Source organism: Moschus berezovskii, chromosome 6 (assembly GCF_049115385.1).
Source record: "Moschus berezovskii isolate FMDL1 chromosome 6, NW_MosBer_1.0, whole genome shotgun sequence".
Lineage (NCBI taxonomy): Eukaryota > Metazoa > Chordata > Mammalia > Artiodactyla > Moschidae > Moschus > Moschus berezovskii.
In genome coordinates this window covers 79,938,642-79,961,982 of record NC_142465.1, presented here as the reverse complement: position 1 = coordinate 79,961,982, position 23,341 = coordinate 79,938,642, and the positions used below count along the sequence as shown (strand labels likewise).

The 23,341-nt window shown below is 49.4% G+C and overlaps 1 protein-coding gene across 1 annotated transcript; it reads left to right on the top strand.

Annotated features, from left to right (window-relative positions):
* The first annotated feature begins 81 nt into the window (after positions 1 to 81).
* Positions 82 to 22,847, top strand: IFT27 (intraflagellar transport 27). Its single transcript, XM_055396122.2, has 7 exons — positions 82 to 505; positions 7,651 to 7,730; positions 8,091 to 8,150; positions 11,366 to 11,425; positions 15,157 to 15,274; positions 16,185 to 16,294; positions 22,616 to 22,847. The coding sequence occupies exons 1-7, from the start codon at positions 472 to 474 to the stop codon at positions 22,712 to 22,714; spliced, it is 561 nt and encodes a 186-aa protein (XP_055252097.1). The 5' UTR covers positions 82 to 471; the 3' UTR covers positions 22,715 to 22,847.
* Positions 22,848 to 23,341: the final 494 nt, after the last annotated feature.

The window sequence follows — 23,341 nt, the reverse complement described above, 5'->3', positions numbered from 1 at the left end:
TTCTGTCACTGGTCTCCGTGAGCCCCGGGTGGGGGTGGGAGCTTTTGATGGCAGCCAATCGATGGCCAGCGAGGAGGAGGGGGAGGAGGAGGCAGGGCAGGCGGGCGGTGGTTGACCCGCGATCACAGACACAGTGGGGCTGGGGGCCGGAGGGTTCCTGGGTCAGTGTTGCGGAGCCACACTGCCCGGGGCTGGACTGGGTTCGGGAGCCGCATCGCCTCCCTGGCACCTTCCCGGCTGCCTTCTGAAGAACTTCACCCCTTCTGGCGCTCCTCCGCGCCCCACGGCGACCCTAGCGCCAGATACCGCCCCGCGGGCTGCCCGAAGGGTCCAGGCCCCATTGTCCCGGCCCCCACCGCGGCCGCTGGCCCCTTGAGCACCAGTTTTCCCTATTCCCTTTCCCAAGCAGGGCCTCCAGCGCCTTCAGCAGCCGCTCTTCTCTTGTCTGGTCCGTGGAGGTGGTTGGTTACCATGGTGAAGCTGGCAGCCAAATGCATCCTGGCAGGTGAGTCTGAAAACTTGCGGGCGAATACAGTGTCCGGAGTCCAGAGACTTCATAAATTGTTGAGAGCTTTTGTTCACGTAAATTGTCTACCGTCTTTCCCTTTCTGTCGCCCAAAGGCGAGTTAATGCAATTACTGATATAGTAAATTCCATTAGGCGTGGGATAATTATCTTCCAGAGCACACTTGTAGCTGCGGCTGGTTTCCTTCGCTCCCTGTCATACTCTGAGACCACCGTGACCAATTGGAGCTGTACTCAAGAGGAGCAGACTGGTTTTTTTTAAAAATCAGGCTAAGCACACCATAAGTGCTTCAACTAAACCATGTGCTGTACTCCAGTTAGGCATCAGTGACTTAGGTGGTCCTTACTTATGGGATTTTTTTCCTTGACCCCATTCTTCTGAAAACAGGGATAGGAGACAGTAATGTCCAGTTGACCAGAGTTTGCAAAAATATCACATATGTTGTCTTTAAGACCCAAAGTTATGGTTGCTGCCCCATAATCTTGACATAAATGTTGAATCCCCCAAAAGTCGGAATCTGTTTTGCTGACTGATACATCCCAAGCACCCAGAACATACGTCTGGAACATAGGAAGTACTCAATAAACATTTGTAGAAAGAATGCATATGTGGCATGCACATTTGTGGTGTTATTTGTCTGCATTACGGACCTGGGACCTCAGAGCACAGATGTACTTTCCTGAGCCCTTGCTGCATTGCCAAGCACATGTATTTCATTTAACCCTTTCACAGTAGGTAACACCCTGGAGCAGGGCTTCCCTGGTAGCTCAGCTGGTAAAGAATCTGCCTGCAATGCAGGAGACCCGGGTTCAATTCCTGGATCAGGAAGTTCCCCTGGAGAAGGGAATAGCAACCCACTCCAGTATTCTTGTCTGGAGAATCCCCATGGGCAGAGGAGCCTAGTGAGCTACAGTGCATGAGGTTGCAGAGTCGGACACAACTGAGCAACTAAGCACAGCACAGCATGGCACCCTGGGTTAGATGCTGAATTGTTCTGACCTCATTGAGGACTGAGATGAAGTCTCTTGCCCAAGGTCACCCCCTAGTGAAGGAAGGTCCTAGCCAGGATTCCCACCCCCCAGATCTGCTCACCTCCATAATTCTTAACTTGTGTTACTGTTGAAACCTGTGACCTTTCCAGTTTTTTCTGACCAATTCAGGAAAGAAGCAGTGAGAGATTATGTAGAGAAAAAGGAGATTCCTTTTTTTTATTCTTCTCTTTCAGTCTGAAAGAGGTGGTGTTTGTAATGACTTTTCCAGTTTGGAAGTAAAAGGGTCACACAGAAAGATGACTGATCGAAGTCACTCAGATCATGCTGGAGCAAAAGAAATGAATGGTCTTCAAAAGCAGTGTCTAGTTTCCAGAGCACCAGCGGGGGCAGTATTGTGCAACAAAAATAATTCCACAGATTGGCTGTGTCCTCTTGGACAAAGCACTTCTCTGAGCCTCAGTCTCTTCATGGATAAGGTGGAGACATTTTTCTCTGAAGTTAGATTTTTTTTTAATGGGCTTCTCTCTCTGACTGTTCTTTCTATTTCTTTTTTAAATCAACTTCTATCACGAGGCTAACTTACTGAGCATCATCTTTGTGCCTGCGCTGTGCTATACCCTCTGCACAGGTCATCGCAGCAGCTCTTTGGGGTCAGGATTATCGTCATTCTCCTGTACAGATGGGGCAGCTGAGGCCCAGAGAGGTTGGGGCATTTGCCCTGGGCCACACAGCCAGATTTAGCTGAGCTGGCATCTAGCCCCTGGTGATCTGATTTCCAGGGCTTGTCTTCGGCCCCACAGGCTACCATCTCAGGCCTTGATTCTCAACTCCCTGTCCTTCATGTTCATACCCTCAGACACTAGCTTTACCTGATTTCATCCATGGCCTTACAAGTCGTTCCTGAACTCCAACCTAGCCCTCAATCTGCAGCCTCCTTTTGAGGCCTTAAGGAGATCTGTCTCATCTTGGACGTTTCCAGGGACCAAGAGACCTCAGTGCATTGAATGACTATGCACAGCCCATCTCTACCACCCACCAAATTCTCGTTCTCCACCCCACCCCCACCACATGCACATCCTCTCGCAGTGTGTTTAAAAGGAGTCGATCTGCCTCTGTTCTCTCACATAACTGGCTACCAAAAGTCCTGATAACTCAATTCAAGTGCTTAGTCAGTCCTCGTATTTATTGAGCACCTACTATGTGTAAGTCACCACTAAAGGTGCACTGGGAATCCAGGATGAGCCGGCCCACTCCCGCACTGAAGGAAGCCCTGGATTGCACACAAACGCTTATAGCGCAGCAGACACAAATCAAACGCCCTTTGTGTGCCAGCTTCCAGAGGAATACCGCAAGGCACGGCTGTTTATTGTCCTACTTCAGACGAAGAGAGAAAACAACACTTAACGTTTATCTGTATTTTATGTGCTTCCAGATCACTTCAATATTACTTAACATATGTCAGGCACTGTACATGTTAAGTCCTTAAATCCTCATAATGATTCTCTGAGATGGGTATTGTTATTCCCCATTTTGGAGATGTAGCAACTGAGGTCCAGAGAGATGACAGAACCAAGGTCACACAGCTCATAAGCCTTAGAGCTGGAATCAGTGCCCTGAGTACCATGTACTTAGTGCCTCTTGACAGACATGGGGGTGATAATCGTGCCTCCCTGGAAGGTTGCTCTGACAAATCTCATGCCACCAGCAGTGAGCCACAGTAGCCAGACAGGTAAAGACAGAGGACCGAGAGATGACCTTCAGAGGCTGGTCATCAGAAGGACATTCTTTGAGCTTTGCCTGGCAGAAAATTGAGCCGGATTAGGATTTGTATTAGGGAGACCTAGAAGGAGATTTTCTTCGAGGAATTTTCAGGGAGCAAGAGAATAAGAGGGTAGAACCCAGATCTTGTGTAAGGGATAGTCGGAGACAGGGTTGGAAGGTGGAGAAGGGTACACAGTGGAAAGCACCTTTGGACAGGCTCTGTGAGCACATCACCAGGGGAAAGCTCTGTTTTGTGAAGGCCTGTCTATTGATGCCAAGCTCAGGGTGAAAGAAAACCAGCAAGAAGAAACAAAAAGAAAATAGGGCCAACTGGGAAGTTTTTGCAGTCCAGACCTAGTCAAGAAAACAGAAGATACATTAGGCATTTCAGCAGAGAGGTTTTAATGTATGGAATTGGTTCATCGGGTGTCAGAGAACTGAAAAACCCAGGAGACAACATTGTCATGACACTGAAGGGGTAGGTAGAGATCAGGGTTGTCAGAAGCTTGAAGAAGAACCTCCCCCACCCCCTGAGCTAGGATCCAGATTTCCAAGGAGGGGACACTGCCCGGCTGGGGTGGTACCCAGTGTGTGATGTCAGCTCTTGTCACAGATCACTAGGACCCATTGCCTGCTAGTCGGGACCTCAGTCCTGTGTTTAGGGCAAGACGTCACTAAACCAATTCCAGCCCGTCCCAAGGGGCTTTGTCTTAAGATCACTTCTAGTACTGAGTGCTACGTGAAGTAGGGTCCAGGCAGAAAGCTGAAACTGCACTCAGTATCGAGATAGTGAGGATTTCGCATGGGATGTTCATTAACCACGTACTGGAGGGCTGGGAAGACGAATGGCAACAGTGAGGCCGCACAGAGAGGAACTGCAGGAAGGAGCCTCACCCCAGGGCTGCAGGAACAGAGGGAAGACGGCTGGGTATCAGAACCCTGAAGCTCAGAAGGGCCCTCAGAATTGAGCTGCAGATCTCTGAGAAGGGGACCCTACCCACCGATGCTAGTGTCTCTGAGAGGGTGTACTCAGGCTGGCCCAGAAGTGCAGAACCACAAACAACACAACTGGAGGCAGCAGCCGACCTCTGCTGCTGCTGCTGCTAAGTCACCTCAGTCGTGTCCAACTCTGTGCGACCCCATAGAACGGCAGCCCACCAGGCTCCGCCGTCCCTGGGATTCTCCAGGCAAGAACACTGGAGTGGGTTGCCACTTCCCTCTCCAGAAGGCCATCACTGGGAGACTGCTAAGAGAAACTGCAAGCAGAGGAAAAGGAACAAGTCCCTATTCCTCCCCCCGCCCCACCAGCCTTCCACATTGGAAGAGTTCTTGAACTCACATTGGCAGAGCCTGACAGGAAGCCCCTGAGTGTGACAGGAAGCCCCTGGGAGACGGAGAAATGTGTGTGCGGAGCCCCAGCCCCAGCATCACAAGGCAGAGCACGGACGGGTGAGTTTGGGGCTGAGACAGGAGACCCAGTTGAAGTTCAAGGTAACTAGGGCAGTGTCGGAGAAGGAAATGGCAACCCACTCCAGTGTTCTTGCCTGGAGAATCCCAGGGATGGCGGAGCCTGGTGGGCTGCCGTCTATGGGGTCACACAGAGTCGAACACGACTGAAGTGACTTAGCAGCAGCAGCAGCAGGGCAGTGTCATCCCTGACAACAAAGGAAATTCGGGCTGGAGACCCTGCGAAGGATGTAAGGAATAAAGAGGAGGCTGCCTGGGCATGGAGGAAGGAGGTGGAGACTTCAGAGGTGACTGTGGGTGAAGTCTGGGGACAGTGAGAGTGAAAGGTGAACAGGTGGGCAGGACTGCTCTGGCCCCAGCGTGGCTGTGGACACACTTGAGATTGGGGGAAGGCCCCGCGTTGCCGTGGAGACACCCACAGGTTGTTGGAAATGCAAAGCTTGGGAGATGGATTGTGGCACGTGAAGTGACAGCAAAGGTAGCAAGAGTTAGTGGGACAGAGTGGACGGGGACCAAGGAGGGATGCACAAGAATGTGCACGTTTTGGGGAGGGGGGAGAGGAGCAGGTGGAGCAGCGGGAAGACCAAGCCAGTGCAGGGTCACCAGGGCCAGAGGGCCGCGGAAGGAAGGGCGCTCCTTCAAGCTGACATCTTTCAGAGACTTTGAGGAGCATGAGGACTGGGGGAAAACCCCTGGACTTGGCAATTATGAGGTCACAGGTGACCTTGCAGATGGCACCCACTCCATCAAGCAGTGCACCCGTGGTCCCCTGTCCCCGCCATCGCCCCTGGGCTCAGCCTCCTCCAGGGAAGTCCTCCCTGCTGACGAAAGCCCTCATCAGCTTCCCTCCCTGTGCCCTCAGACACCTTGGTTCTCAGCTTGCGCTATTTGAACTTGCACTTGTCATCTTGTTGCCCTGCAAACGTGTTTAGCGGCTGGCTCCCCTTCCTGCGCATGCTCAGATCCTTCCTTAGCCGATACCGGAGGTTTTCCAGAAGTATGGGAAACTCTGACTGACAGTCGGAAGCAAGGTATATGAAATTAACCAGGACAAATCTGTGGGGAGTTTTACAAGCGGGAGGAGTCAATTTCCAACTGGATGCAGAAGCAAAATTGAAGTCGGGAGGGTGGATACAGTCATCCCCTGAAAGGCTGCAGGGATGAGGACCCGCCGGGGCAGTTTAGAAATGGGCCAGATGAGTCCCTGAGCTCTAGGAGAGGGGTGGACTGGCAGAAAGAGTGTGCTACTGGAATCCTAGGCAGATTACTTAGCTCTCTGAGTTTCAGTATCTTCATCTGTCAAGTAAGGGGCCTGGGAAGGAGTGAATGAGATTGTATGAATGGGTCCATAATGGAGGCTCAACCCATGTTGGTTCCCTTCTAAGAGATGGTAGCAGGTAGAAAAGCAAGACCTGACTAGCTCATTCAGACCAAGAGAAGTCAACGTGGAATGAAATGTCACGAGTAGTCGAGTAATTGTCTCACACGAGATGACAAAAGTCAAAACTGAAAAGTGAACGAGCAGCAGGCTATCAAGGAGTCAAGTAAAAGGAACGTTGAGCCACCCATGATGCGGGTTAAGGTGAGGAGATGACATCAAAGGATGCAACTAAGAAGGCTGTGAGCTTGGTGGCGATTTTGCTGAGGATCAAAGGGGTGGGAAAGCAGGAGACAGGTGTTCCGCCAAGGTGCTGGGTGATGGAGGGAGAGTCAGCGTGAACCTCAAGGTGGAAAAGATCTTGCAAATGAAAACAGCGTGGTATCAAAGGAGGCCACGCAGAGCCACCGGTGGGGATGTTGGAAGGGCGCAGGGGAATGAAGGATGAGCCCTGAGAGCCTCCAGCACCCGTGGGGGCACGGGAGGAACTCCAGAGCAAGTTGCCCCTGCCACCTTGTGAAAGGTCCAGGTCTCAAACTTGAAAATGTGACATTAACTTTTAGTTTGGAGGTACCAATTTATGGGGCTGTCCACTGACAAAGTTGAGGAGATGGACCCGGTAGGTATAAGATGGACTTAGAGGAACCAGTGGCTGTTGCCAGTAGACTTGGAGGAGAGGCTCTGGGAAGATGGGTCCACAGTGGTTGCAAATGGGTACCAGGAGGTGGAAGTGGAAAATGTCCTTGGAAATGGGTTTCAGGTGGCACATGTAGTCCCTGACTCTTTGTTTGTCACAAATATGGTCCCACCTAACTCTCACCCTCTCTGCCCCCCAGTAATTATGCAGGATTCTAAGGATGAATGCTCTAAGCTCAAAGTGGTTCAGTTAGTCACCTGAACCCATAAGTCTGTGCCTGGTCATACCTCCTTGCCTTTAAGTGTGTTAAGTCACTTCAGTTGTGTCCAACTCTTTGTGACCCTTTGGACTGTAGCCCACCAGGCTCCTCTGTCCATGGGATTCTCCAGGCAAGAATTCTCAGGAGGGTCGCCATGCCCTCCTCCAGGGAATCTTCCTGATCCAGGGATTGAACCCATGTCTCTTTCATCTCCTGCATTGACAGGTGGGTTCTTTACCACTAGCGCCACCTGGGAAGCTTTTTACCTTCAAGACTTCAAAGTAAATTCAAGTTTGTAAGGAACAGGTGTTCCCCATCAGGTGTGTTTCAGTGGAAGAGTCTTGGTTCTATTTCCAGTGCTTAGAAGCCCTCCTTCGACTCTGTTACCTTCTGGGTCAGTTTTTGTAGATGAAAGGATTAGCCCAGAAGAAATGAGGCTGGTTTGGAAAATGGGTCTCACAGACCCATTGCCCTGCCAGCAACCCCAGGGCAATTCCCCTTGAGAATCAGGCACGTTTTCTCTGAGAACTCATTGAAGTTTTTCGGTTTCTAGACTAAGTTTCTGGAGTGGGAGATCCTTGAGTCAGATTAGCATGAAAGCAGTATTTTTCTTCTACTCTGACCTCGCAGGAGACCCCACCGTGGGCAAGACCGCCCTGGCGCAGCTCTTCCGCAGTGACGGGGCCCATTTCCAGAAGAACTACACCCTGGTGAGATGTGGGTGTTGCAGGCCTGGCAGAGGCATAAAGAGAAGTGATCAGATAACCCTAAGGGAGTGACTTTCCCAATGTCCTTAAGAAACCCTCAGAGACCTGACGAATGGCCACAAGCCACAGGGTGCGGAGCCATATGGAGCAGACTAGCCTGTGGTCAGCTGGTCACCACATACAGCTTGCTCGTGGGCAGGGGGTTGGACGAGACTAGGTCTTCTCTGGCTTCTGCAACGTGAAATGAAATGAGCCCAGAACAGACACCGGAGCCAGGGACACGCCTCCCAGGGTGGGGTGTTCTTCCTGACAACACACCCCTTGGGGCCCCCTGACGTATGTGTTCTTCCTTTTCCTCCACAGACAACAGGGGTGGATCTGGTGGTGAAGACAGTGCCAGTCCCTGACACGGGGGACAGTGTGGTGAGTGGCCCCCTTGCTCCCCCGAGGGACCTCAGTGCTGCTCCAGCTCTGACTGAGGACTCCGGGGGTCACTCTCCTCCTCCCTGGGAGAGAGGCAGCGCCATCCCTGGGGAACAGCGATTTCCTAGCTCTCGCCTTCTGGGAAAAGACTTCAGTCGAGAGACATAGGGCAGCTTTTTTTTTTTAATTGGATGTAGTTGATAAAGTTGTGTTAGTTTTAAGTGTACAGCAAAGTGAATCAGATATATATATATATATATATATATATATCTCAGTAGTTGCTCAGTTGTGTCAAAGTCTTTGCAACTCCATGGACTGTAGCCCTTTAGGCTCCTCTGTCCTTGGAATTCTTCAGACAAGAATACTGGAGTGGGTTGCCATGCCCTTCTCCAAGGGATCTTCCTAACCCAGGGATCAAACCCAGGTCTCCTGCATTGCGGTCAGATTCTTTACCATCTGAGCCAGCAGGGAAGCCCCCATGTATATATGTGTGTGTGTGTTTATATGTGTGTGTATATATATATATATATATACTCTTTCAGATTATTTTCCCAATGGGCCATCATAGACTATTGAGTAGAGTTCTCTGTGCTATGCAGTAGGTCCTTATTAGTTATCTATTTTATATATAGTAGTGTGTATGTGTCAATTCCAATCTTCCAATTTATCCCTCCCCCTGCTTGCCCCCTGGTAGCCATAAGTTTGTTTTCTATATCTGTAACTTGATTTCTGTTTTGAGGATAAGTTCATTTGTACCCATTTTTTATAATCCACACTTAAGCAATATCATATGATATTTGTCTTTGACATAGAACAGTTTTAAGTAGCAAGTTTTATTAAGCAATAGTTCTTGAGAAAGAACAGGTTGTTTGGAAATCAGAAGCAGCCCCACAGTGGGGTACGGTTGGGGTCTTTAGAGCAGTGGTCCCTCCCTGTGCCCTGCATCGTCTGACTGACAAGTTGATTGACAGCTTTAGGTTCTAGAATTTTTCTCATGCACAGGCGGCTTAGCCATAAGCACCCAAGTGTAACCCACAGTGGGTGGGGGAGGGGGGCAGAAAGTGCAGTGCTAATTTATTACAAATACAGCATAATGAACCCCTGGTTACTTTGAGTCACCATTTAGGTCTTGGTGCGCCTGTGCCAGGAGAAGGCAATGGCACCCCACTCCAGTACTCTTGCCTGGAAAATCCCATGGACAGAGGAGCCTGGTAGGCTGCAGTCCATGGGGTCGTTAAGAGTTGGACACGACTGAGCGACTTCACTTTCACTTTTCACTTTCATGCATTGGAGAAGGAAATGGCAACCCACTCCAGTGTTCTTGCTTGGAGAATCCCAGGGACGGGGGAGCCTAGTGGGCTGCCTTCTATGGGGTCGCACAGAGTCGGACACGACTGAAGCGATGCAGCAGCAGCAGCAGCAGCAGCAGCAGTGCCTGTGCCAACCTGTGCTGGAGGTTTTATCTTACTTGATTTTGATAAGGCTGGAAACTTAGCAGTGGTTCTTGACTAGGAGAGGTGGTCAAGGACTAGGAAAGAAAGGATCTCTGGGCATGCTCTGATCACCAGTGTCCAGGTGGGGGAAGGAAAGAGGACCATGTCCAGGATGGAGCAGGACCTGCTCACATCTGACTAGCTGCCTAATAGTGCCAGGACTTGGTCAGGACTCGTCTGAGCATCTGGGAACAGAATGAGGGGAACATGGGAAGCACAGTAGGGAAGGGACGAAGAAGAGGGGTGAGGCCAGCAATCGCCAGAACACAAGAAGGCCGGGAACTCAGACGTTCGTGTTTCAGCTGTGACACTGCCATGGCCAGGTTCCCTCCCGAAATAGTTCATTGTTGTTGTTCAGTCACTCAGTCCTGTCCGACTCTTTGCAACCCCGTGGACTGCAGCACGCCAGGCTTCCGTGTCCTTCACGATCTCCCGGAGTTTGCTCAAACTCATGTCCATTGAGTTAACAACCAGGACCTAATTATATGACTGTCTCTACCACACTATAGTTTTGTAATGATTTGAAGAAAAGAATAAAGCGATATCCTGATTTTCAGTTAGCAAAAGTGAAGGGATATGACGTTATTAATAAATAGAAGTCTATATTCAATTAATAAAATCTATAGAGAAAAAGAAGAGGAAGTGAGGAAGACTGGACTCTGGACCTCACCCTCAGAACCTCCTGAGTATCAAGGTTCCTAACCCTCATCTCTCTGTGGAAAAGCTCAGCCCTTGAAATTGAATTCCAAGCTGTGACGTTTGCCTGTGGACTTCCCTGGTGGCTCAGTGATAAAGAATCAGCCTGCCAATGCAGAAGATCCCTAGTCAGAAAGATCCCCTGGAGAAGGAAATGGCAACCCCCTCCAGTATTCTTGCCTGGGGAATCCCATGGACAGAGGAGCCTGGCGGGCTACAGTCCACGGGGTCACAGAAGAGTCAGACACGACTTAGCAACCACAATGTTTGCATGTACTTTGCTGGAGAGAAGGTTTAAGAATTGACAGATTGTCAACGCAGTCCATGAGCAAAAAGCAATTTTAAGTACCCGGGATGCAGTGAGAAGGGATAAAATGAACGCAGCCATCGCCAGTGTGCAAAGCAGAGGATGATGCTGACCTTCAGACAGTGTGTGCTGGTCACCAGAGCCAGTGGGAAATTACAGGGGCACTGGGGGAGACTTCCTGGAATGGCAGCAACGGGGAGGGGCTCTAACCTGGGCCGGCGAAGGTTGGGAAATGGGCAGGAAGGGTCATCCTGAGACCTCCGCCAGCATCAAACCTCCGCTGTCCAGAACCCTGACAGACTGTCCTACTTTAAATGCCTTCCCCAGGCCTCCTCCGTGACCTCCTTTAAACAGGATCGTTTTTTCAAGATTTGAAAATCAATTTGGTTAACAAAGTGCAGAATGACCTTTTGGAAACCAGAGCACTTGTCAGCCTGTTTAGCATTCTGTTCTGCCAGGTGGGGAGTCAGCTTGTTCCTGGTATTTTTGCACTTGGGGTTAAAAGAGGTGAGACGCCACCCAGAAGGGGCTGCTTGGGATGGGAAACAGTCGTACCTGAGTCCGTTCCTCTTCCCATGCTCTTCTGCCTGCCTAGGGCAAGAGATAAATGTATGTGCACGTGTGCATGCATGGATCACCCTGAAGTTGAGCGGGAGTCCTGTCCGGGTATGCAGCCAGGGGTTTCCTCAACTTTCTGAGACCTGCCTTTCTGATTCCAGGAACTATTCATTTTTGACTCGGCCGGCAAAGAGCTGTTTTCTGAAATGCTGGATAAATTGGCAAGTATCATTCAGTCTTTTTTCTAACCTCCGCCTCCCTCCAAAGATTTGCCCCTTAACAATGCCCGCTTGCACTCCAGTCGCTGGGAGAGGTGACCATGGCAACATTCTTTAAGGGTCATTCCTCCCAGCCTTGGGGCTTGTGGCCCCTTGGCAGGTAAGAACAGCTTTTGCACGTGATTTGTGATTGCCCCTCCCCCAAACTCTGGACCAGCTGGGCTCCCAATGTGCCAGAGTAGCCTCAACTCTGATGACTCTCTTCTCTTAGGCAACCCCCTCCTAGGGATGTTTTTTTCAGTCCTCCTCCTGCACTAGTGGTAAAGAGCCTGCCTGCCAATGCAGGAGACTTAAGAGACGCAGGTTCGATCCCTGGCTGGGGAAGATCCCCTGGAGGAGGGCACGGCAACCCACTACAGTATTCTTGACTGGAGAGTCCCATGGACAGAGGAGCCTGGCGGGATATAGTCTATGGGGTCACAGAATCAGATATGACTGAAGCAGCTTAGCACGCATGCCACCTCCTAGGTCTGGAGCAAAGATTTCCTTCCCCACTAGGGGGTGTCCTCGAGGTCCCATAGCGTGGCTCACCTTCCAGTTCAGTTCAGTTCAGTCCATCAGTCATGTCTGACTCTTTGTGACTCCATGGACTGCAGCACTCCAGGCCTCCCTGTCCATCGCCAACTCCCAGAGTTTACTCAAACTCATGTCCTTTGAGTCGGTGATACCATCCGGCCATCTCATCCTCTGTTGTCCCCTTCTCCTCCTGCCTTCAGTCTTTCCCAGCATCCGGGTCTTTTCAAATGGGTCAGTTCTTCACATCAGGTGGCCAAAGTATTGGAGTTTCAGCTTCAGCATCAATCCTTCCAATGAATATTCAGAAATGATTTCCTTTAGAATGGACTGATTGGATCTTCTTGCAGTCCAAGGGACTCTGAACAGTCTTCTCCAACACCGCAGTTGAAAAGCATCAATTCTTCAGCGCTCAGCTTTCCTTATAGTCCAACTCTCGCATCCATACATGACTACTGGAAAAATCATAGCTTTAACTAGACAGAATTTTGTTGGCAAAGTAATGTCTCTGCTTTTTAATATGCTGTCTAGGTTGGTCATAACTTTTCTTCCAAGGAGCAAGCATCTTTTAATTTCATGGCTGTAGTCACCATCTGCAGTGATTTTAGAGTTCAAAAAAATAAAGTCTGTCACTGTTTCCATTGTTTCCCTGTCTATTTGCCATGAAGTGATGGGACCAGATGCCATGATCTTCGTTTTCTGAATGTTGAGTTTTAAGCCAACTTTTTCACTCTCCTCTTTCACTTTCATCAAGAGACTCTTTTGTTCCTCTTCACTTTCTGCCATAAGGGTGGTATCATCTGCATATCTGAGGTTATTGATATTTCTCCCGGCAATCTTGATTCCAGCTTGTGCTTCATCCAGCCCAGTGTTTCTTATGATGTTCTCTGCATATAAGTTAAATAAGCAGGGTGACAATATGCAGCCTTAATGTACTTACCCTATTTGGAACCAGTTTGTTGTTCCATGTCCAGTTCTAACTGTTGCTTCCTGACCTTCATACAGATTTCTCAGGAGGCAGGTCAGGTGGTCTGCTATTCCCATCTCTTTAAGAATTTTCCACAGTTGTTTGTGGTCCACACAGTCAAAGGCTTTTTCATAGTCACTAAAGCAGAAGTAGATGTTTTTCTAGAACTCTTGCTTTTTTGATGATCCAATGGATGTTGGCAATTTGATCTCTGATTTCTCTGCCTTTTCTAAATCCAGCTTGAACATCTGGAAGTTCATGGTTCACCTACTGTTGAAGCCTCGCTTGGAGAATTTTGAGCATTACTTTGCTAGCATGTGAGATGAGTGCAATTGTGCGGTAGTTTGAGCATTCTTTGGCATTGCCTTTCTTTGGGATTGAAATGAAAACTGACCTTTTCCAGTCCTGTGGCCACTGCTGAGTTATCCAAATTTGCTGGCATATTCAGTGCAGCACTTTCAGAGCATCATCTTTTAGGATTTGAAATAGATCAACTGGAATTCTATCACCTCCACTAGCTTTGTTCGTAGTGATGCTTCCTAAGGCCTACTTGACTTTGCATTCCAGGATGTCTGGCTCTAGGTTGGTGATCACACCATCATGTTTATCTGGGTTGTGAAGATCTTTTTTGTATAGTTTTTCTGTGTATTCTTGCCACCTCTTGTTAATATCTTCTGCTTCTGTTAGGTCCATACCATTTCTGTCCTTTATTGAGCCCATATTTGCAACCCCGCCCCATCGAGGTTTGCTCTGGGACCTGCCCCTGCTGCCCAGGCTCCTCCAGCCAGCCCAGCCTTCCTCTTAGGATCCAGTTTGCTCTACCTTCCAAAGTAACAGTTCCGCTAATCTGGGCCAGTGAGCTAATTAGAAGGTTTGAGATCTCCAGAGCCTCTGCCTTTCCAAGAGCAGCTACATTTTAATAGAAACTTTTGCTGCCCCCCTTCTTTTTTTTTCTTTTTTTGTCTGAGAGAAATAGATCTAGTGATGGCAATTTCACACAGGGCTGGCCTCATGCATGAGTTCGTGGTGTTTTACCACGTGCCTGCATAATGGCCGGCGCTGCCTGGCAGAGGGGATGATGTCTGAGGAAGTCAGGGCCACCTGCTGCCCATCCTGGGTCTGCTCCCTGAGGCCTGGAGGAAGAAGGTCTCTCCTGCATGCACACAGAGGTGGTCAGTGTGGCTTCAGCTAGAGTTCTCGAGTTAAGTCTGTGAAGTGAAGGTGTAAGGGCATCATCAATTTAGTCTAAGTTCCTCCCATCCTGGAGGCCTGCAGAGCCAATTCCAGGCTGGCCTTCCAAGGACAGCTAAAAGGAAAAGGCTTATCCCTCACACTCTGGGAGGTGATAATACCTTAGAAATAAATGCGTCTCTAGTTGTGCAGAATGGGGGTCCCCAGAGACCAGAACGAGTATCAGCGCAGTCCCACAGCCTGTGCCTGGCAGCAGGGTGCCCCAGGACTCTGAGCAGCCCCTGAAGGTGCCGGCTCCTGATAGCTTAGCCTTGGTTCTTAACTGGGACCATGAACCCTGTCCAGTGGCCGATCTGGTTTGGATTAGCCCTGACACACTGCTGGAGAAGCAGAACATACCCTTTGCATTTTAAAAAGCCGACCCTTATTAAGAAGATGTAAGCAAACCTGCTTCCAGCGACTGGCTAATGAAAAAAAAGGATGCGCTTTCAGGCCTGCAGAGCAGAAAAGCATATCAACTTGCATAAGAGTGGGCCCTCGATGAGAACGAGTAGCAGAATGAGTTCATGGAACCAGGGCAGACAAAGCGTTTCTGGGTAGAGAAAGGCATCAGCTCCACCCTGGTGGTTGAATCCCATGTGACCTGGGCAAGTCAGTTACCCACTCTGAACTTAGTGCCTTCAGCTACATGGTAGGGATCTTCAGACCAGCCCTGCAGAGTTGGGAGGTTTCATGGTGACGCATAGAAAAGGCCCAGCAGAGAGCCTGGCATGGATTCAAGCTCTTGCCATCATGGTCACTGCGCCTAGGCCTTCCCATTCATTCCTGTGGGTAAATCGTTTTCGTCCATGGGTGTGGCTCAGTTTTCTGACTCATAGCCCCTTCAGGATTTTTCATTTCCCTCCACCCACGTGTCCCTTCCCTTAGAAGGCCACGTTGCCTCCCCACCTAGAAGTCACTTTCGCCATCAGTGACGTGTTCGCATCCTGTCCCCCTTGCCTAGTGGGAGAGTCCCAATGTCTTGTGTCTTGTCTACGATGTGACCAACGAGCAGTCCTTCACCAACTGCAGCAAGTGGCTGGAGAAGGCTCGATCTCAGATTCCAGGGACCACCCTCCCAGGTAAGAGCTGCAGGCATCCAGGGTTTCCAGCAGCTCCTTTGTCCTTCGAGTTCAAGGGCACAAGGTCACTGCAGAGGTACCTGTGGGTGCAAAAACAAGATGCTCTGGGCTTTGAGTGTGGCAGTCTGGACTGTACCCTGGCTCTTCCCCTTAGGAGCCCTTTCAACCTCAGTGAGTTGCCACACCTCTGAGTCTGTAAAATGGACCTGGTGATGCCCATCTGGCAGGGTTGTGGGGCAACTCAAAGATATTAAGGGGGAAGGTGTTGGGATACGAATGTGAGTTGTTTCTGGAAGACTCACCCCAGGGAAGCAGCCCTCATTTTCTCCTGTATGTGGGTCACCAGGAAACAAGCAAGGCCTGCTGTCACTTCTGAATGCTCTCAATCAGTTTATTTCTCATCCCTATGTGAGATCAACAAATTCTCCTCATTAGAGACCAGGGAAAGCGATCTCCAGAGGCAGGCTCAAAAATTAGCTGCAGTGGATACAGCTGGCAACAGAACTAAATTACCTCTGCATCCCTGACTCCGAGCCCAGCCCTCAGATTAGTATTAATGACCGTTTTGAAAGTTTGCTCCATGCGCTAGGAATGATCTCAAATGCTCACATTGGTTTGGCCCTCGCCTTCATAGCACTCGGAGCCTTAAGGAGACAAGGCAGGCGGGTACCTTCAAGGTCTAGAAAAGGGGCTGAACAAAAACTGCAGGTGGAAGGGTGTGCCACCCACTCTGCTTCGGCCTCTGGGGCCCAGCGCAGTCTGCTGGTGCTCACCACCTGGGATCAGACGGCCTCTCTCAGATGACATTTCACACCCCTCAGAAGTAGGCTGCTTGCTGTTTTTTCTCTCCAGCTGTCCTCCCAGACGGCCATGTTTATAATGCGATGCTCTGATTGTCTCTTTTGAGTAGGTGTGCTGGTGGGGAACAAGACAGACCTGGCTGGCAGGCGAGTGGTGGATGTGACCCAGGCCCAGTCGTGGGCACTGGGCCAAGGCCTGGAATGTTTTGAAACATCCGTGGTAAGTACCGCCGCCTGCACCATAGCCCAGTCTGCAGCAGGGCCTCAGCTGGAAGCGGTTTTTCACATGACCTTGCATGCATCAAGTTGTTACCCACCATAGGCAGAACCTGATTTGGAGCTGACATTACATCCTTCGCCTGAGATCTCATCTCAATATAGCAAGAGTCACTCGTATGTTACAATGAAGCAGATCAGCCAGGCAGCCCTTGGAAAAGCTGGATCCCAGTTAGGAAGGAATACAAGCGTGTTGTGTTCAGTCACAGTGCTGCTGGACGTCTGCAGGAGGCATCATGGTTATGGCGTTGTTGGCACATTATTTTATAGGCCCTCAGAATCAGTCCCCTGATCCAGGAGCTGGCCCACACTTCCCACTTCCTGATGGGGTGACGTGACTGGCCCAAGGTCACGTGACTCATAAAGGCTTGCACCAGGACTGGGACCCCCAACTTCTGGTTCCCCTCGCTGCTCCCAGTCGCCACCTTGCTGCAGCCTCAGAGTGACTTCAGGCCACAGGAGCCCTAAGGAAGTGGGACAGAGTGGTTTGTTCCCAACACTTTCAGTACATGATATCATGATTTTTGCGTGTTCACAATGTCACGTGAAGCCCCTCGTGTGTGGGGAGTTCTGAGTTCCCAGCCTCCCTGCAGCTGGGGTGCAGGCATGGGACCCAGGCTACACCAGTTGGATGCACGCTTGTGCAATGATGGCAGGGAAACATCCACTTCAGAGCCAGTAGAGGCCAGGGGCCAACCCCTTCCTGGGGCTGCTGGGGAGACTCGCCACGCCTGGCACAGCCTGAAACATCCCTAGTGGTCACTTGGACCTCACTCCCAGCCCCTGATTCTTTGATTCTTGCACAGAGTCAGTGGGCTACTTAATAAATAGCCCTGAGGTCATTTTCTGCTCAAACTCCACTTAAGTTACAGGCACTCTTGTTGCATCTACAAAACTCGACAGATGCTGCTGTTCAATTCCTATATGGAGGTGAACTGTTTTTTTTTTATTTAGCTACATCGGGTCTTAGTTGCGCCCCGTGGAGGGTCTTTGTTGCATTGTCATGCAGGATCTCCTGTTGTGGTACACAGACTCTCTAGTTGCGGCATGCAGGTTCAGTAGTTGCAGGGTGCAAGTTTAGTTGCCCCATGGCATATGGGATCTTAGATACCCAACCAAGGGTCAAACCTGCATCCCCTGCTTTGCAAGGTGGAGACTTAGCCACTGGGCCACCATGCAAGTCCCTGGATGTGAACTTCTTAAACACCCCCAAAGCAGCATGCTTTCCTTAGGGAAAGTGTCGCAAGTACAGTCGGATGCTCTGTCCTCTGATGGTGAAGAGCCGCCCTGTCTGTGGGCCCCTTGAGTGTTATTTAACCTGTTTGTGCCTCAGGTTCCTCACCTATTAAATAGGGATGATAAAATATATTCCTCATTGAGTAATAAATATGAGAATTAAGTCAGATGGTGAACATAAAAACACTTAGCACAAAATCTGGGGCATAGTAAACGCTCTGTCAATGTTAGCTTTTTTTAAGTATAAAATTCCCCCCAGTAATCTCATTTATACTATTATTACTCACTAAATCTTTGTATTCCTAGACTGTACGGAGGTAAATGTCAGTCTTGCCTCTGGTCCAATAATCACAAACACTACATTAACGAAGTTCCAGTTAGTGAGCGTTTACTGTATAGAGGGCTGCCCATGCTGCACGCAGCGTGCCTTTGAGCAAAGCAGTAACTCTTCCACCCACAGCAAACAATATTTCATTTTCCCTCCTCCTCCATTCACATTCATGAAATTGCCTCCTCACCCCAATATCCCCCGTTCTCTGGAATTCTTGATAGAACTCAGAAATTAACCTTCACCCCCAACTTTCATCACCAGAGGCCACTGGGCTGGACATTTAAACTCTGGTCAGGTGTTTGCCTCTACACGATTGAAATGGGCGGGTATAAATGATGTCTGGGGAGGCTGCAGTTCAGCACTTGATATTAACCGTGCAGGTTAACTAGTCCCCCCTGAGCTGATGCCAACAGAAGCACCAGCAGCAGCTCGGTTAAGAAAGCTGTAATTAAACAGGAAATACAACCAAATGCCGTTTGAGACTTAGCGAAGCCCATCTCCTCCTCTCTTCTTACTAAATGCAGCCACAGTTCTCGTACATGGCCATTTGTTTTGTTTTGGTTTTTTATTGGAGTGTATTTGCTTTGAAATGTTGTGTGAGTTACTGCTGTTTGATTTTCTTTTTTCTTTGTAAGTCCATCTTCACAACATGCTCATTTTAAAACTGGAGGTTTTCTACCCTTTGATCACCTTCACCCCTTTCTCCTACCCCTACCCTCACTGCCCCTGGCAACCACCAATCAACTCTGTTTCTGAGTTTGTGTTTATTGTTAGAGTCCATTTATAAGTGACAACGTAGCAGTATTTGTCTTTCTTGTCTGGCTTATCTCACTTAGCTTGATGCCCTCATGATTCCTCCACGTTGTCACAAATGGCAGGATGTCCTCTTTCCGTGGCTGAATAGCATCCTCTATGTGTGGACACTTGCCTGTATCCACTCATCAGTGTGTACACTTACGTTATTTCTATGTCGTGACTGTTGTTGTGGATGGAGAAATCTCTCCAAGATAGTGACTTCATTTCCCTGGTTACAGACTCAGCAGTGGGATGGCTGACTCATACGACAGCTCTGTTTTTCGTTTTTGAGGAACCTCTGTCCCATTTTCCACTCTGGCTGCACCAGTTTTCAGAACCCCCAGCAGTGCACACGGCTTCCCTTCTCCCATCATCACCAACACTTGTTATCTCTTGTCTTTTTGATGATGGCCATCTTCACAGGTGTGAGGTGACATAATGTGGTTAATTTGCATTTCCCCGATGGTTAATAATGTTGAGCGCCTTTTCCTATACTTGTTGGTCTTTTGAATACCTTCTTTGGAAAAATGTCTGTTATTGATCTTTTGCCCATTTTTTTCATCATAGTATTTATGTTCTTGCTGTTGAGTTGTGAAAATTCCTTGTGTGTGTTGGATGTTAACCCTTTATCTGTTGTGTGGCTTCCAGATATGCTCTTTCATTCTGCAGGCTGCCTTTTCATTTTGCTGATGGTTTCCTTGGCCATGCAAATGCTCGTTAGTTTGCTGTAGTCCCGCTTACTGATTTGTGCCTTTGTCGCTTATGCTTTTGGTGTCATATTCATAAAATCATTGCCAAAGCAGTGTCAAGGATGTCAGTGTCAAGGATCTTTTCCCCAATGTTTTCTTCTGGGAATTTTATGATTTCATGTCTTAAGTTCATGTCTTTAATTCATTTTCAGTTAATTTCTATGAGTGGTGTCAATTAGGGTTCTAGTTTCATCCTTTTGCATGGGAATATCTGGTTTTCCCAGAACTATTTACTGAAGGGACTGTCTTTTCCCCTTTGAGTATTCTTGACTCCCCTGTCAAATATTAGATGACCGTATCTGTATATGTTTATATCCAGGCTCTCAGTTCTGTTCCATTGCTCTTTGTATCTGTTTTTAATGTTAGTGTCATATTGTTTCGATTACTATAGCTTTGCAGTATGGTTTAAACAGGAACTATGATGCCTCCAACTTTGTTCTTTCTCAGGATTGCTTTGGCTATTTGGGGTCTTTTGTGATTCCTCTTTGACTTCCTGACACCCCTCAATATTTGGCATTTTCACACCAAGAAAATCTAAAGCATTTCTTTAAGCAGAAGTTAAAGTTTTAATGCATTGTTTCCTGCTCTAAGAAGTTGGGCAATACTAAATAAAAGCAAGTTCAAGAAAGATCCATAGGGATGGCTCCTCTTGCAGAAAGAAGAGGGGAAGGGAGCTGATGTTTGTTGAGCACCTACTGTGTGCCAGGTGTTTTGCACACATTATCTATTTAGGCTTCCAACAGCCCTACTGCTCTCTTTATCTCACTGGTGACACACTCAGAAAGACTACATAGCTTTCCCTGGTCACCCAGCTAACAAGCAGCAAAACCAGAACTAGAACACAGCCCTGCCCAGTGCGATAACCTTCTAGAAGGGGCTCTGACCTCCCACAGAGCCCACTTTGGGAGTCTCTAGGGGGAGAATTCTAGGTCAGATTAAGCACTAGTCTGACCCCACTCTAAAGATTCTTCATGCAAAGCAGACCTACTCTACAAGTATCCAAAGGTGTCCATGAGACTATGATTTGTCATCTAACAAAAGGACTTCTGTCATTGGCAAGCCCTCCTAGTGCATTTGGAAAATGGTTCCGTTTACATCTGCTACTTCAGGAGCACTCCATGTGTATAAAGAGGCTTGCCTCCATTGAATTCCGTACTTTTTATGTTGTATTTTCCCTAAGATCTAGCTTTTAAGAGCTTTCAGGTTCATTTAGAAATCCTCGAGCATGTGCTTTGCCGGCCTCATTCTCTTCCCATTCAATGCTTAACTACACTTTCAACTGAGGTAATGTTTTGCTGTTTGACGTTGCCGAGGATGTTACACTCTGTACAACCCAAAGCACCTTGCAGATACAACTGGGTTATTCTTCTTATGTCTTGCTAGAGAGTGACAGCCTTCTGGTCCTTGGTAGCTGCGAACTTAGTATAGACACTTGTCTGGGCCGCCAGCGGTCCTCTCACTCCTCAGCCCCCTCTCCACACTGACACCTTTGGTTCTTCTGTTGGTGACTTGTCTCCTCTACCTTGGGACTCGCCTTCCCAGAAAGTCCAGTAACTTTCTCTGCAGAATCTGGTTTCACATACCTGTTTCTGTCACCCTGTCTGGCAGAGTGGAGAGGCTGCTCTTCTCATACTTAGGGCCTCTGAATTCTAGACTGGGCTCTGCCTAAGCCAGCTGGGCCACTGCACGCCTGGGACCCCAGACCACTGTCTGTAAAACAGAGGCACTGAGCTTGATGGCCTTTGGTTTGGAAATCCTTCCATTTTAGTGGGACTATTTCATTGTCTCTTCTCAAGGCTGCACTTTTACCAGCAGGCAAAGATTGTCTGAAAACAAGTACTCGTGCATTCATAGTTTGAGCTACTGTCTTGAAAGTAGTGGGTGCTTTCTTCTGCCAACTTACTTCTTTAAAAAAAATTTTTTTTTTAATACCCATGGGCACACACATAGAGAGTGACAAACGATAGCTAAGTGGAGAGAGTATCATTTTCTTTCCCCCAGAGCTTGTCATGATAGACTGGAAGAACCCTATAGGGCCGGTTCTTCCCACGAGATGGAGAAAATCTAGGGCAAGTTCCAGAACTTTAATCTCTCAGATAATAAAAAATCCTCTGGGCACCTTTAGTCACAAAATTATTCATTGTTTCAGTTATAAAAGTGGCCAGTCCTGAGTGACTGTCAAAAGTCTTGATTTAAAGTCAGCTCCACCCCCGAGCCTGCTGTGGGAAGCAGGACTGGGCTCCTGCGTCTGTGTTTCTACACCTGTGCTTCCCCTCCAGCTCGCTTTGCTGGGACCTGTTCTGGCCCCTCTGGGCTTGCCAGGTGTCTGACATGCCCTCCCTACCCCCATAGGGGGCGCTGTCCCACCTGCAGCTTCCACCTCACAGGTGACACCTGCTCACCCTTCCTGCAACCTCAGTTCTGGGCCATCCATTGATAGAACCTATCACCCTCCTGGGGGCTGTCCCCATGAGGTCCCTTTAGGACAGCTTCACTCTGGGCTCCTGCAGGGCCCTCTGCTGGTCCAGGGAAGCAGGGCTGCAACCCCAGTTTGACAGAGGAGGTAGTGCAGGCCGTCCCTGTTCTTTCCTGCCCTGCTCAGCCATCCAAACAGCCAGCCCCAGCCTCATCTCAGTGCTTCCCAAGCCTGGGTCCAGCACCTTCCTAAGTCCCCGGGCTGTAGGCTTCTCTTGGGACCCTCCCACTGACCTCAGGGTGAGGGAGAAGAGAAGCGCCCACATCCCGTCCTGGGGGAAATACCACAGCACACACAACCCCCGCCTACCTCCATCCTGCTTGGTCTTCCTTCCCTGTTGTTTCGCTTTGAGCTCTGGGACCTCAGGGAAAACTAAGCAAGAACGAGTCTCATTTTGATGTCCTGTCACACAGAGTGAGAGTGGCTAAAAGCACAGGCTCTGTGGGAACAGGTCTAGGTTCAGACCCAGCTCCATCACGGGCAAGCGTGTGGCTTTTGGCGAGCGATCTTCATCTCTCTGCGTCTCAGTTGCCTTCTTGTAAAACGGGCAGAACCATAGTAGCGGGAAGAAGAGGTTGGGTCAGATGTCGGAGCCCCTGACGGGAGGGAGGAATGGGGATGCCAGCTGCCTGCAGCAATCCTAAAGCCAGCCAACCCTTCTTTAATTTGTCTCTCCAGAAGGAGATGGAAAACTGCGAAGCCCCCTTCCACTACCTGGCCAAGCAGTTTCACCATCTGTACCGGGAGAAGCTGGAGGTTTTCCAGGCGCTGGTGTGAGAGGCTGGCCAGACCATTCCCTGCGATGGAATCCGGCCCTGGGCTCCATCTCCTTGGAAGATGGGAGAAGATGGAGCTGCCTGGCACGTCCAGTCTATCGTGACAGCTTTAAATAAAATGAGAAAATGGAGAAGCAGCAGCTCATTCCGTTCTTGGCCGGGGCAGCCCTGGAACCATTTTACACTTTGGCCGCTGCTCCCAGAGTAGCAGCGGAGCCTCCACTGGTGGCAGCTGGCCCTTGGGACAGTGGGCATCCTGCCCTCCCCAGAGGACACCCCCCAACAAGAGCCCACCCACAATTTGCCACAGTCGAGATGCTCAGTTTGGAAGTTGCCACTTGGCAGGGGGGCTGATGGCCCTCTCCTTGTTCATACAGACTCAGCTTTGCTGTCTGTCTGCCCGCTTTCCGGATGCCAGAGCTCCCTGGTGATGACTACTGTCCCTGGCAAAATAGTGCCCTCTGCCGGCCACTCTGGGTGCCTCTTCTTGATAAAGACTCAGCCCTCTCCCAGCTGCCAGGAACCCTGAGCACCCAGGGAGCCAAGAATGAGGCCACTTTCCCTTAATGACCCCGCCTCTCAGCGAGCCGGGCAGCAGTCGTAATTCTTTGCACTGAGCTTGACTGTT

Excerpts from the sequence above, each read along its gene's own strand:
- IFT27 (XM_055396122.2), top strand. The coding sequence starts at position 472 with ATGGTGAAGCTGGCAGCCAAATGCATCCTGGCAG. Across the intron at positions 8,151-11,365 it reads CTGACACGGGGGACAGTGTG|GAACTATTCATTTTTGACTC; the intron begins GTGAGTGGCCCC and ends TTCTGATTCCAG. Across the intron at positions 16,295-22,615 it reads AATGTTTTGAAACATCCGTG|AAGGAGATGGAAAACTGCGA; the intron begins GTAAGTACCGCC and ends TTGTCTCTCCAG.